This window comes from Ruditapes philippinarum, unplaced genomic scaffold (genome assembly GCF_026571515.1).
Source record: "Ruditapes philippinarum isolate M1 unplaced genomic scaffold, ASM2657151v2 ctg3159_1_1_1_1, whole genome shotgun sequence".
Taxonomy (NCBI): domain Eukaryota; kingdom Metazoa; phylum Mollusca; class Bivalvia; order Venerida; family Veneridae; genus Ruditapes; species Ruditapes philippinarum.
The window spans coordinates 163,109-177,091 of record NW_026853707.1 but is presented as its reverse complement, the minus strand read 5'-3'; the positions used below and the strand labels follow the sequence as shown (position 1 = coordinate 177,091).

At 29.3% G+C, this 13,983-nt stretch overlaps 1 protein-coding gene across 4 annotated transcripts; it reads left to right on the top strand.

Moving 5' to 3' along the window:
• The first annotated feature begins 1,257 nt into the window (after window positions 1–1,257).
• Window positions 1,258–11,947, top strand: LOC132737593 (monocarboxylate transporter 12-like). Of its 4 annotated transcripts, none has more exons than XM_060724908.1 (7): window positions 1,258–1,593; window positions 5,413–5,523; window positions 7,384–7,527; window positions 8,529–8,669; window positions 9,104–9,239; window positions 9,584–10,302; window positions 10,963–11,947. In XM_060724908.1, the coding sequence occupies exons 2-7, from the start codon at window positions 5,433–5,435 to the stop codon at window positions 11,145–11,147; spliced, it is 1,416 nt and encodes a 471-aa protein (XP_060580891.1). In that variant the 5' UTR covers window positions 1,258–1,593; window positions 5,413–5,432; the 3' UTR covers window positions 11,148–11,947. The 4 variants fall into 4 exon arrangements, with proteins under 4 accessions (XP_060580891.1, XP_060580890.1, XP_060580893.1 ...); XM_060724907.1 differs by lacking the exon at window positions 1,258–1,593 and adding an exon at window positions 4,808–5,001; XM_060724910.1 differs by lacking the exon at window positions 1,258–1,593 and adding an exon at window positions 4,817–5,108.
• Window positions 11,948–13,983: the final 2,036 nt, after the last annotated feature.

Genomic DNA, 13,983 nt, shown 5'->3' with positions numbered 1-13,983 from the left:
GACTTAATGCTCCGAAATCGCCTAAAGTATGTCTGTAGTTTCCGTACGCTCCATATTATATACAACCGTTACTACTTCAAAAGAAAAAGTGAACGGAGTGACCGATGCGCTGGAGATTAAACGTATTTTCCGGAACAACCGCGTTGATAGTATATAAATAACACATGGGTTTGTGGGTAACAGTAAAAATATCATCCCGAGGAAAATACTGTTACCCAGTTTGTCTAACTGTAACAAAAATAAGCCAAGAGAAGCAATAACTAAACTGTCCTTACCTTGCAAGTTTTAAGTGCACTGTACTGTAGGCCTACTTGAGAAGATGTTTTTCTTTTATTCCTTATGCAAGTGATGATATCTACCAGTCATAAAGATAAAATAAGCTGTGTTTTGTTCAGAAAACAAAACACTAACCCATTTATAAGGTCATGACTCATGATCTGTGAAATCTGATCCTTCTGCATCCAGAATATTCTTCGCATAGTTTTTGACAAAGTGCATTTAGAAAATAACGACTGGTCCTACACGATGATTCTGCAAACTTTGTATGCTCGAAATTAACGGTAAAATTTAAATTTTAAATCCTTTTGTTCGATGCTTTAATTGGGTCTGGCATGTTTCAGATTTCGAATACCCTTATGTTGGGATTGAATTACTTACCGTTGAAAAAAACGGAGAGTTTAACTGTTGACTATTGCTTTCAAAAAATATTTTATACCAGAAATATTCTTTAGGTTGAAAACTACCATTTTTCAGAGTAGATATTATTCGGATGATTGGGTCTACGTTGGAAAATAAAATGAATTGAGAAAAAATGTTTTATTTTTTTATTTAGAAAGCAATATGTATGGAACCAGATTTAAAAAATGTTAAAAACTACTGCTTAACTTGAACGCTAAAGATTCTGTAGTCCGTGTGCACTTATTAAAAATTTTAAGAAAATGAAGAGGCCTTGGGAAATTTAAAAGCATTTCCGGAAAAAGTACCGGTTAATATATACTATGGCACTGCCTTCCTTACACATGTAATAATTACATCCAGGTATATCTTCATTCATATTTGTAAAAAGTCAATTAAAGAACTGGTTTCAAAATGACTAAAACGAAAAAAAACAAAACACTAATACCAGAACAGAAGTGCGCAAATTTTCACAAAGTTAATCAGCGAGTAACATATACTACAGTATCTAAACACGTCTACTTCCTGTTATCGCAATAAATGTTCAAGCTCTCAAGAAAGGTGTTATACGTGCTTGTAATTTCGTATATATACTGTATATCCGAGTAAACTTGTGTTTTGTTACTCCCTGTATCAGCTTGAATTATTTGTTTTAACATACGATAAGATAACAATTATCTATTTATTATTAAAGGTTAATTACCTTAAAGGAATTGCATCAACACGAATTACTCATTCAGAAGTATTTTGTTGACGAATATTGACGTTTTATTTATCATAATTACATATTTACTTGATTGTAGTTAGATTTTTCGCTTTTGACGTTTTATATAGGATTTTGTGACGTATTATATAGGATTTTGTGACGTATTATATAGGATTTTGCACTTCACGCAGATGGAAGAGTTTGTGAAAAAGGTAGGAAATCCTTTCATTTGACATTTTTTTTTCAAACTTGGAGAAAAGAATTTACCATACATTATTTAATCTATTTAATATTAGCCATTGTTATTCTATAATCTCATGCAGATTTTCATTGTAAATAGTTTATTTAATAATATCCTAGAATTTCTAAATTCAACTACATGTTGCCAAACATTATAATGTGTCTAACAATATAGTAAATATTTCATAAAAAACGGTATTTTGAAGTATTTGGATTTTCTTAATGTACAACAATCTTACATTTTAGATTTCAAATCATAATTTTATCCATATTGAAATAGATACAATTAATAAAGTTGAAATCTTATATAATCATCGCACAAGTTTATCAGATCGTTCAAGTTTAACATAAACATAAATATACTTATATGTGCATAACAAAATAGGTAATCGTAAAAACTTTACAGTTATCAAATTTAAAGTAACAACTTAAATGGTTTTCAACCAACTATTCGCGCATGTTATCGTTGGTTTTTACTAAAGATTAACTTTATAGGAGCCCCGTTGAAGGTGATAAATTTTGAAATCTCATTAAGATAAACGCAAAAAAAATGTAATAAAGAAATATACCAAAAAAATTACTTGCACATCTCTTGATATTAAGACTGATTATTTTTGTTAAAAGCGTTTATACGCTTTCATTTTTTGGTCATTTTCAACAATAAAAATGATTATTCTGGATAAACGGAGTGAGCGTATTATCATTCTGAAATATTGCACACAAACTCTCAAGGCACTTTTATAATAAGAATGGTTACTATTATGATTATTTGACCGTAGTGAACTCATCCTTAATGTCCTAATCTAGGCCACAATGATAAAATGATAAATACCTCTAATTTTGCATCATATATCGGTTGAAAATGATAACTATGAAATATACTACTATGTATTCGCTATAAACTTTATTATATTAAATATTAAGATATTATGAAAAGTATAATAACAGTTTCGGTCCGGATCTTAGCCAGCATTTAGTTACCTGTATAACGTTTAAACATGATACAAGTATATTTGTACATTGTACAAAATACATAGTAATCTACATTTTTCTGCTCTTCAGTGAGTCAGTGGCAGAGAACACAGCACATGTCTTTTGGCACAGTATATTACATATCGTTGTGGGCAGATATCATAAAAAAACTCTACTCCAATGATAATTGCAAATCGGCTCTTACTCGGCAGTAATTAGTGTAGCCCCTTTTTCATGAAGAAACCAGTGCTGATAGTGAAAATTGTGATTGGCATTTTTTAATTAGCCAGGTCAGGTGTTTCTAAAAAGGCTGATAACACTGTAGCAATGTGAGGATACATTCAAATTTATTACATAGATAATACACGTGGAGCTCAGCTCGCAGAGACAAATGAGAACACATTAACTTTTTGATATCCTTTTAACTCTAGAAAAATGTTAATTATTAATTACATTGTTTTACATGCCAAAAGTAATTGGACCATACTCTTGTTTCGACGATGATGCTTGGGAAAAATCCTGGGTATTTTTGAAAACTCTTTGTTTTACATCCCAGATTAAGAATTGGCCCCCCACACGGACGCGGGGGGAAAAATAATGTTATGCTTAATTAAAGAGGTGACACTTTCTATATTTTTATCTGATATCGAGTCGTAAGAGCCGATTTGCAGTTATATGGGTAAGAGTTCGATAAGACTCCCTACGGTCGTCTTAATACGAACTCTTACCCATACTTAATCAATGTTTGATATAAATTTCACAATCATTATCAGTATTCATACTATTTGCAAGGTTACGGCTTTCAAATAATAGATACAAAATGTAACATTATGTAATAACAATTATACTAATACCAGAGAGTCATAGAAACTTTCATAAGTTACTCTTGCAATATACATTTATTAATTTGTCTTAAACACTATCTATTACATAGCTTACAAGAAGCAAAGTATCTTTTTGTTTTAACAAGTATCTTTAGCATGATATGAGTTAGCTTGCACCATTATAGAATGCCTCCTAGCACCGGCTTGAGAGGTACTCAAATTTCAACACTTAAAAGTGGTGGAATCAATTATCCTGAAGGACCAGAAAAATATAACAACACTGAAGTAAAGTACATGTATGAATATATTTATATATATTTAAACGCATGACTTGTATCGGTTTTGCGCTTATTGCATATAAAAATGAGATCAAACAATAATGTCGCTAAATAAACTTCTTCATATGAATACCAAGAAAGCATGCAATGCAAATAAATAAAATTTCTTATATGAGAAAGGAATGACATCTACGTATCAACTGATTAAAAAGCCTTAACCTAACATGGAAAGTATTAAAATAAATTATGTTATCATGCAAACGCAATACAAGTAAAGAGGATGTTTCAAATAGAACGAATAAAAGATTGAATCAATAAAGTAAAAGTATGTAAGAGGAAATTAATATCCCATAAATTGTCGAGGGCATGCACATCTTCTTAATATGAAACTATTTAAAACCAAATAGATGTGTTTTGAAAAGTGCATTAAAATAAAATTACAATATTGGAATGTTGACAATTTTCAAATTTTAGAATTTGTATCATTTTTTTTAAATATTAACCATAATAATTTTAAAAACATTCTACATAATTATGACTAAAACGTGCATTGAAATTGATGTCTGCGAAATGAAGATAAAAAACAACAAAATAATAATAATAATAATAATAATAATGATAATAATAATAATAATAATACTAGTAATAATAATAAAGCAACAACGACGAAGACAAAAAGCAACTATGCTTAATTATTATTTGGTATTCCATTTCGGAACGATATTGCAGAGTGCAATAATACATAATAAAATACTTTCATATACAATTCATGTAAGCACTGATGCTAAGTAAAATCATCTTTAAAATAAAATTCGATAATTGTAGATTCTATACAAATACTTGTTATAACAATTGTTATGATAAAAATGATTATAAAGAGGAGTGTGATAATAATAATAATAATAATAATAATAATAATAATAATAATAATAATAATAATAATAATAATATAATAATAATAATAAAATGATTATAATTAATAAATGAGAATAATAAAAATGATAATAGATGAACAGAATTTATTCAAGGTATTCACTTTACAACGTTGTCATTGCATTAGTCATTCAATTTACAAGGTGCAATCTTAATTTATGTGCATAAATATGAGATGAATTCATACATTAAACATACAAAAATAATGAATACATAAAGAAGAAAACAAACTGAACTCACTCCATGCGTGAATTTTGTTTATACAAAAAGGTGTCATAAAAAGTGTTTACTGTAAAAATGTAATTTGTTGGATCATTAGCCGCGTTATTAATGCTACAAAAATATAGCGGGAATATGGGGAAGAATTTATTGAGTGTGTTTTTTAATTTATTACTTTAATGTGTTTATATCTACTTATTTATTCATTTGAAAGCACTATCTGGTACAGGCTGTAGGCAGATATATTAAATGTCTAATCCGGTACGTGATATAATTAGATAAGAAGATGGATTTCATTCAAGATTGGTGTGTTTTTGAATTTCTTTAAAAGGCATTTATGTTACATGGACAGGATCGTACTAAATAATGTTTAACAAGCTTTTCAATAAGTACGTCTTGATGCATCCACACGATAACACGGGATCAATCATTTATATGTGTTTTGTTAATCATTAACAAGTAGAAACATTAATAATTATAAAATATACGGAGATGTCATTTTAATAATTACTAGGCTATTTGCTAAAAAGTTTCTACAATATTTGTAGTTTTCAATATTATTCAGGAGTTGATACCAGTGACAAGATGAGCGATTTAACAGTAGATGGTGCCAGGAGAAAATCCCGGAAATATACTCATGATGTGGATTCTGGATATGCTTGGATAATATTAGCAGGTTTGTATTCTATAATGAAATCTTACTCTCAGTTCAAAATAACAGCTTTACTGGCATAGTTTATTAATTCTTATAATGCTGAATCTGTTTAATGGATTGGCCCTGTTTTGAATTTGAAACTGACCATTTAAATATTAGGAGATTCAAATATCAACATAAAAATAATCGAGCAACCAAACAGACTGCACGGCTGTGCAGGATGGCCTGGCTCTATATATATATTGGTCGAAAAGGATTTTTACCTTTTGGTTCCATCATATTAAGCGGTAATAGTTTTAAAGGAGCCCCCCTGCGGTTCAAAAATACCAAGAAACATAATTTGAAAATCTGAATGAGATCAAACGGGGAACTTAAAACGGGAAAAGGAAAACATGAAACATACAATTAAATAAAATATAATAAAAATTTAAAATTGAAAGATGTATAATAAAAAAGAAAAAAAAATTAATATTATAGTTTTAAAATGTTTAAAATATTTTTTTATCTTATAAAATTTTTTTGATTAATACATGTGTTTATATACTCTTTGTACGGATTTGCCTACATGAAAAGAATAACTTATAAATGTGATATGATAAAGAAAGTATTTATATATAAACGTACACCAATATTCTTTTGAAATTCGGGTTTTAAAATTTTCACTTTAAAATTATGATAAATATAATAATAATCACACTATCTTAATTTGATACAATCAAGAAAATGAAAATAGTAAAAAAGTATACCTTTTATTATACATGTATCTTTTATTCCATCATTTTTCTGATCGTATGAAATAAATATAATTTATCATAAATTATTTTGTGATTTGATAACATGCATGAACTATATTTGTGAACAGTGGTAGTTTTCAAAAACGTTTCTGTGAAACGTTAACTTTCAGTGAATGATCTGAAATATTAATTAATAAATTTATAAAAATTAATAACTTTTTCATTCATTGTTAGTTAACTGATTAATTTATTTATTTGCTTATTTAATGTTCAATTATTTACTCAATTTAATTACATCTTTAATTGTGAATAAAAACACACGATGTTGTTTAAAGAAAATGGAAGTAAAAAGCTATTTTCAATTTATTTGAAATATGAGTTGCTAATTACGTGACATTTGCAATGTCTTATACATGCCCTAAAATTACGATGTATGTCAAATAAGTATGTAAGCATATAGCATTTTTATTGTAAATTATAAAATAACGTAAATTCAGTCTGTTAATATAAAGATTATTGTCAGAAGTAGAAATAAATGTTTAAAAAAAAAACCCATACAAAACACCAAATATTACGAAATTAAAGTAAATTAAATTGAAGGATATATAGAGATGATTTTTTTTGTATTTTTATAACTATTTAGGTATTTCCAGAGGTGGATCTTTTATGAATGCAAGTAATACATAAGCAAACAAAGCTTCAAAAGCTTTTTTCATAACGTCTGCAAATAGTGTATTATGTTCTATCTTGTTTCTTATTGTATAACATCTTTACTGAAGTATTCAAGTGAAGTTTTGGATTTTAATAAAACAAGAGCTATTGTAAAACAAAAACTTTTAATTGTCAAAAGAATTCATTAAACCTTTTATAAATGACATAAAATCATTTCTGTATTAGCGTTAATCCAGATAATTATTTTAAAGAAATGTACAATGTAATTGCAACTGGATTACAGCAAAATATATCGCATTTTTGTACATAAAATTTAATATAACAATGTATATTATTTATATATGTATACATATTGCAAAAGATGCTATCTCATGATATCATTTCTGAATGTCATTATTTATTTTTTATAAAGATTTATTCATGGTATATTTTTGCATTGACTGATCAATACTTTGATGTTTGTTTTTCGTACCAGGATGTTTTGTAATGTACGTGTTTGTGGTAGGCAGTTTGAAGGCGTATGGAGTCTTGTACACCGAGATGGTAGAATATTACTCATCTGGGTCTGGAAATACAGCTTGGATCGGAAGCATAGCTTTGATACTACTCTTTGGCTTAGGTATAATTCAGTATTTTTTTCTAGCCTTCATCCTGCACGTATACTTTGGTCTTTGTTTCAGAACTTTATCACATATAAAGTGACAAGATTTATGAGGTATCATGGCCAACCATTATTCTTGTAAACAAAAAGTCACCGATGAGTAAGCTGTCAAAACGATAAGAAAAGTTGTCTGTATTCTCATCACCTGAACTTAATTTGACGCGGATAAAATGAAGTAAAGAAACAGGCTATATCTTAAACAATTGGCGCATTTGGGATCTAAGACAATTTGGTTAAAGGAACTTTGATGAACCATTTGCACAGTACATGGACCAAAGATCATCTGGTTATAGAAACTATGTCTATGCCTTAAGCCCGTCGTCATGTTACTTGCGGACAACATATGAAATAATACAGGTGTAATACTTCGCAACCTTATCTAAAATATGAAAATATGTTTATGAAAATAAACATGCAATTCCGATGTGACCCAGTGACTTTAATTATTATTCTCTAATAAGGATATTTACATATGCATTCGTGTGTCTGGAATATAAAACGTATGGCAGACGTTAATATGTGTACGAGACAGAAAAATCTAAAATGACGCAATATCACTATAATTAAAGTGTTCGTGTAACTAAAACATATTTTGTCCAATATATATGTAACATTTATAATTTCGCATTTAAGCTGATGTGCGTAGTCATGTATAAAATAAATTTCATTATATCACAATAGTGTAATAATACACCTGATAATTAAAATACGTTTCAAATGCGTACAATGTTCATGGTATAGCTGTACAGTTAAATCATGCATTTCATAACTTGTTTCTTAAAGTACATTTATAACAAGATTAATACTTTCTAAAGCCGTACATATTTAATATTTTATATATAGTTTACAACATGTCTGTAAAATACTTTGGTTTTTATACAAAGAAAATTGTATCAAAGTTAAAATGATTTTTATCGAGATTATATCTTTTATATAATCCTAACTTTCAACTATTTTAGGACCTTTATCCAACCTTTTGTGTAAAATATACTCATTTCGGCGAATTACGTTTATTGGTGGTATATTTTTGGCGCTGGGTTACTGCCTGTCGGGATTTGTTACAAGGATGGAGATGATGTATTTAACGTTCCTTAGCACGGGTTTGTATATTTAACATACAAACTATTTTATATAATTTAAATAAACTGATCTGGGTATGCACTGATAGCATGGATAAATTCAGTTTTTGCATACTGTAGGCATCGTCCGGGGGAAAATTAATAATCAATTCATTGATGATTGTAATCTTGTTACTAACAATGAATTAAAATTAAAGCTTTAACACTCTTTACTCTCAGATAATTTACTTTTTTCTACCCATCTTTGTTATTCACTTAACTCTGTCAGTCGATTTTCCTAAATGATATAACATATTTCTTTAGGTAAGGGGATAAATTGATTACTAGATTTTTAAAAAAAATTACAATTTATGCATGGTTTTAATTATATTTAAAGTTTATCAGATGTTAAATGGTATGAGTTTATTGATAATTAAGTAAATTGTAAAGAGAAAATTCAAATAGATTAATTTCAGGCATAGGATATGGACTCGTTTTTGCGCCATCTTCCACAATCATAAGTTTCTATTTTGAAAAGCGGCGAGCACTTGCCAACGGGATAACAGTTTCCGGTAGTGGCTTGGGAGCAGTAGCACTTCCGTTTCTTTACAAGTATGTCGTTTCCTGGATAATTAGACCTTTCATTTTTTATAAAGTATAAAATAAAGTATGGATAATATGCTTAGAAAACGTTCATTTAAGATATCATCTTTATTAAGAATCAATCCTGTCATCGGACAAACTCTTTAAGATACCGATGATTTTACGCAAGTATCGTATTATACAGTCAACTTTTATATACTTATTTGTCGACTATTTGTTAATCAACACATCGAAATCGATTTAGAATATTATGTATTTATCATTTTGTTGCCATTCTCCTTAATTCTTCAAATGACAGTACGACATTGGCATTAAAAACACAGAGATTTAAGTGTTTTTCCACAATATTTCAGGTTTCTTATTGAGCAATATGGTATACAGGGTATGTTCTGGATAAGTGGAGCTATTTTTGCAAATATATGTGTAGCAGCTTGCATATTTCGCCAACCAAGTGAATTTAGTATAGAAACAAGTGAAAGACCACACCCGTTAAGAACTAGTAACACGCGAAATGACTGTGATAGTGAAGAAAACCAAATGTCCATCGATAGTGATGTAAACAGAACAGCTAAAAAACTGGAGAAAATACGTTGTAAAGATTTAGATCTAAAATTCTCCCTTTTTAGACGTCCATTGTTTACTCTATATGTATTATCTTTTATGTGTTGTGCATTTGGATTTGCTGCTAGTATCGTGCTCATTCCAGCAAATGTAAAAGCACTAGGATATGATGACACCCACGTGGCTTTAAGTGTAACTATTCTCGGAAGTGTGGAAGTGGTAGCTAGAATACTGATGGGGTGGGTTGCAGATTTAAATATCATTCAGCGGAAATATATGTACGCGGGTAGTATGTTTATTGGAGGGATCGCCTCGGTTCTAGCTCCTTGTTTCGGACACTTTAATTTTATGGCTGTGTACGCAGCAATTGTGGCAACATTTCCAGGTTCATATATGAGTTTAGTTTCGGTGCTTCTTATAGAGGTTGTAGGATTAGAAAACTTTTCGCCAGCTTTTGGACTACTGTCGTTGTCATTAGCAGTTGCAAATATTCCTAGTCATCCTGCAGTCGGTAAATATTAGCCTTCAAATTAATAAAATATTTCACATTTAGTTTGAATTATAATGGTTGCAACTACGAACGGAATGTTAAATGGATATTTTCCATTAATCAAAACTTTATTATTTTCTTAAGCTTACTATTTTGATAGTTATACATTATTATATTATTTTAGCATTTAGTTACTAAACTACAATTACAAAGTACTAGATCTATTCCATATAATAATTATATGATTAAATATATTTCTGTCGATGTAATAATCATTGCCATGACAATTGATTCTTAATATAACGGTTGCAAGGAATATGTTACAGTCACAATGAACAATGTTTTACCTAATAGTGCATTCATGATATAAGTTAAGTGTTATCCATATTGTTTCTAACCCAACACATTGCTGTACATGATCACATTTAACACTATTTGTACAGTTATTTAATTATTAAGCCAATTTAAACGTTAATTGATTGTCTCCATTTGAGTAACACCATGCTTATGCACAAATGACATGTGTCTAGGTCTAATACTTTTAGACATTTTTTTCTGAAATAACGCTTTTAAAGAACTTTGTTACGACCAAATATCCCCAATTAATTATGAATGATTCATTTACAGTTACTTGCATACATACATATATTTGAATACGATATTTATTTTCTTTTGTTACAGGTTGGTTGTATGATATTTACGGTAACTGGGGTCCTTCATTCCTGCTCACAGGATGCGTGTACATTTCAGCTGGCGTTATCATAATGTTAGAACCGATTGTGGTTCGTGTTTTCAATATAAAAACTGACAATAAAAACTCAAATCTGCAGGATAATCAACAGATGAACCAAGATCAATATATGTGACTGTTAACATTTACAGAAATAGTGCAATTTTACTACAATCATTCGGGATACAAAACGTTTGTTAAATTGTTTTAATTTTGCTGTTATTATTTTATGTATAACGTATTTTAATTCTTGTTGACAGTAACTAATGAAAAGATAAATAAAATGTTACATAAAGAAAAGAAATGAAGTTTTATAAATTTAACCTGTAAAATTCATCAGTTTCCGATATTTCTATTACTGTCAATGATAATAAGGCATATGTTGTGTTTGATAAAACAACAGCAAAGGTTAATTTATAAGAAAAAAACAATTAAGGAAACATTGAATATTAAAAAAAGTTCACAACGCAATTCTTGTAAAGAAAATTACATTTGACACGTGTTTGACATGGTTTGAGAGAGAGAGAGAGAGAGAGAGAGAGAGAGAGAGAGAGAGAGACGGAAACAACTGCTAAAGAAACTTTGTAGGCGCCAATGAACATTAACTTTCAGTCAAATATATGTGATATAATCATATATTTTTTAAATACTGTTAATCTCACTTTATTAAGACAAATATCGTAACCGTAGTTACTACATGTACAGTTATTTATTTATGTAATTTTGTTTAAAAATGGTGGTTTACAGAATTATTATTTGTTTAAAGCAGCATACTTTCAGATTCATGCTTATTTAAATGAAAATTTTGAAAATGTATGAAAAAGTAAAATATTTTCATATGAACAAAGAAAGTAATTTTGGATACAATTTTACATGATTATGTCAACTATATACATGTAATGTGATATTTAAGATAACATTAAAAACTATAAACTGTGTGACTTGATTTAAACATATTTTATTGCTCTTTTTACACATTTATAACATTATATTATCATAGTATAAATACAAAAGTAGCAAAAGGGTTGAACCACGAGTTCTTACAACATCAGCAAACGGTTCTTCCCTGATATATTGAATTATCTAATAATAATAAGACAGTTACAAACCAAAATGTATGATAGTAGAGCAATTAGGGAAAAATGCACAAGGAGAAAGAAGAAGAAAAACATTATATAAAAAGAAAAGAAAAAAAGGGGATAGAGTTCAGTAAGTAGGGATATCAATTGAACGTGGCAAGTAGTACAGATAATATAAAAAAATTAAGATTCAAATCTACACGATAATTTAATAAATAATTGTACCTTATCAAAAATAAATAAGTTATTCTCATCAGAAAGAGATTCTTTTCCAAACAAAAGGGTCTTTACGCTCAAAGGATGGAAACTGCGAGTTGAGCGGAATAACTGCACTCTTATTTCGTTATATTTGGGACATTTAAAAAAGTAATGTTCGGCATCTTCAATACTGGATGTACAGTAGCTACAAAGTGAGTTATCTCGTAGATGATTTTTACAAAGATCCGCATTAAGATTACTACATTCGTTTCTAATACGTGCATGGTAAACAGATAAACTTCGATCTCCGTATACAAAATATTTAGGAACAGTATGTGGTTTATAAATTTCTTTGAGACGAGATTTAAAAATATTAATATTAAGAGAAGCCGCATGTCTAATATGATCATCCAAATTGTTCCATAACTCTATGGATGAAGGAATGAAAGATTTTGCGAATATTTGTGTTCTCCGTGCGATTGTCACATAGTTGTTATCATTTCGGAGGAAGTATGGAGTAGAATTAGCGACACTATTTGGGAAAAGATTGAGTAAGTAGCTTGGAACATTGTTTTGATGGGCTTTGTAAACTATTATTAATTTTTGCACAATTCTTCTATCCGACAAAGATACCCAGCCAATTTCTCTAAGTAATCGGTCTATAGATACCGATCTAGTTAGGCCTGTGACAACACGCGCTGCTTCATATTGCATCTTTTCAAGAGAATGTTTATCATTTTCATTACAGCCATCCCAAACAGTGGAGGCATATTCGAGGATTGGTCGCATATATAATAAATAAATTTGGTTTAATGTATTTCGTTTGAGTTTAAATTTCAATGATTGCATTGAGCTTAGAACTTTAAAAGCTGATGTCATAATATTATTAATGTGTTCGTGCCATTTTCCATCTTCACTCAATGTAAGTCCAAGATGTTTATGCGTTTTAACATAAGTAAGTTGGGTATTTTCAAAGAATAGAGAAGGGCGTTGTTCATCATTTAAGGAAAAAAACATTACTTTTGTTTTATCTGGATTAAATTTAATTAACCACTGATGAGACCATTCTTGAAGAGTATGTAGATCGGTATTTAATGTGTTTTCTATAAAATTCATATCGACAACGAACTATCATCTGCAAAGAGGCGGGTAATGCTTAATTGATTATCCGCAATATCATTAACGTAGATTAGAAATAGCAACGGACCCAGGACTGATCCCTGGGGAACGCCCGCAGTAGTTATTTTCTCACTTGAGAAAGTTGAATTTACAAAAACTTTTTGGTGCCGATTTAAAAGATAGTTGCTCAACCAATTTAATATATCGCCATCAATACCGTATTGCCGCAATTTAAATATAAGCCCTTTGTGCCATACCCTATCGAATGCTTTCGAAATGTCACAAAATATCATACATGTAGATTGTTTTTTGTCAAAGGCTTGAGTAATTTGATGATAAATATCAATAAGTTGAAAAACGGTGGAATGACCCGGTAAAAACCCAGACTGTTGGTGATATATAAGATTATTAACATGTAAATGATTATAAATGTGCTTAAAAACAATTCGCTCAAATACCTTACCTACACAACTTATTAGAGAAATGGGTCTATAATTCATAGGCATGTTTTTACTGCCCTTTTTATATATTGGCATTACAACTGCTGATTTCCATGAATTAGGGTAAATATTTTCG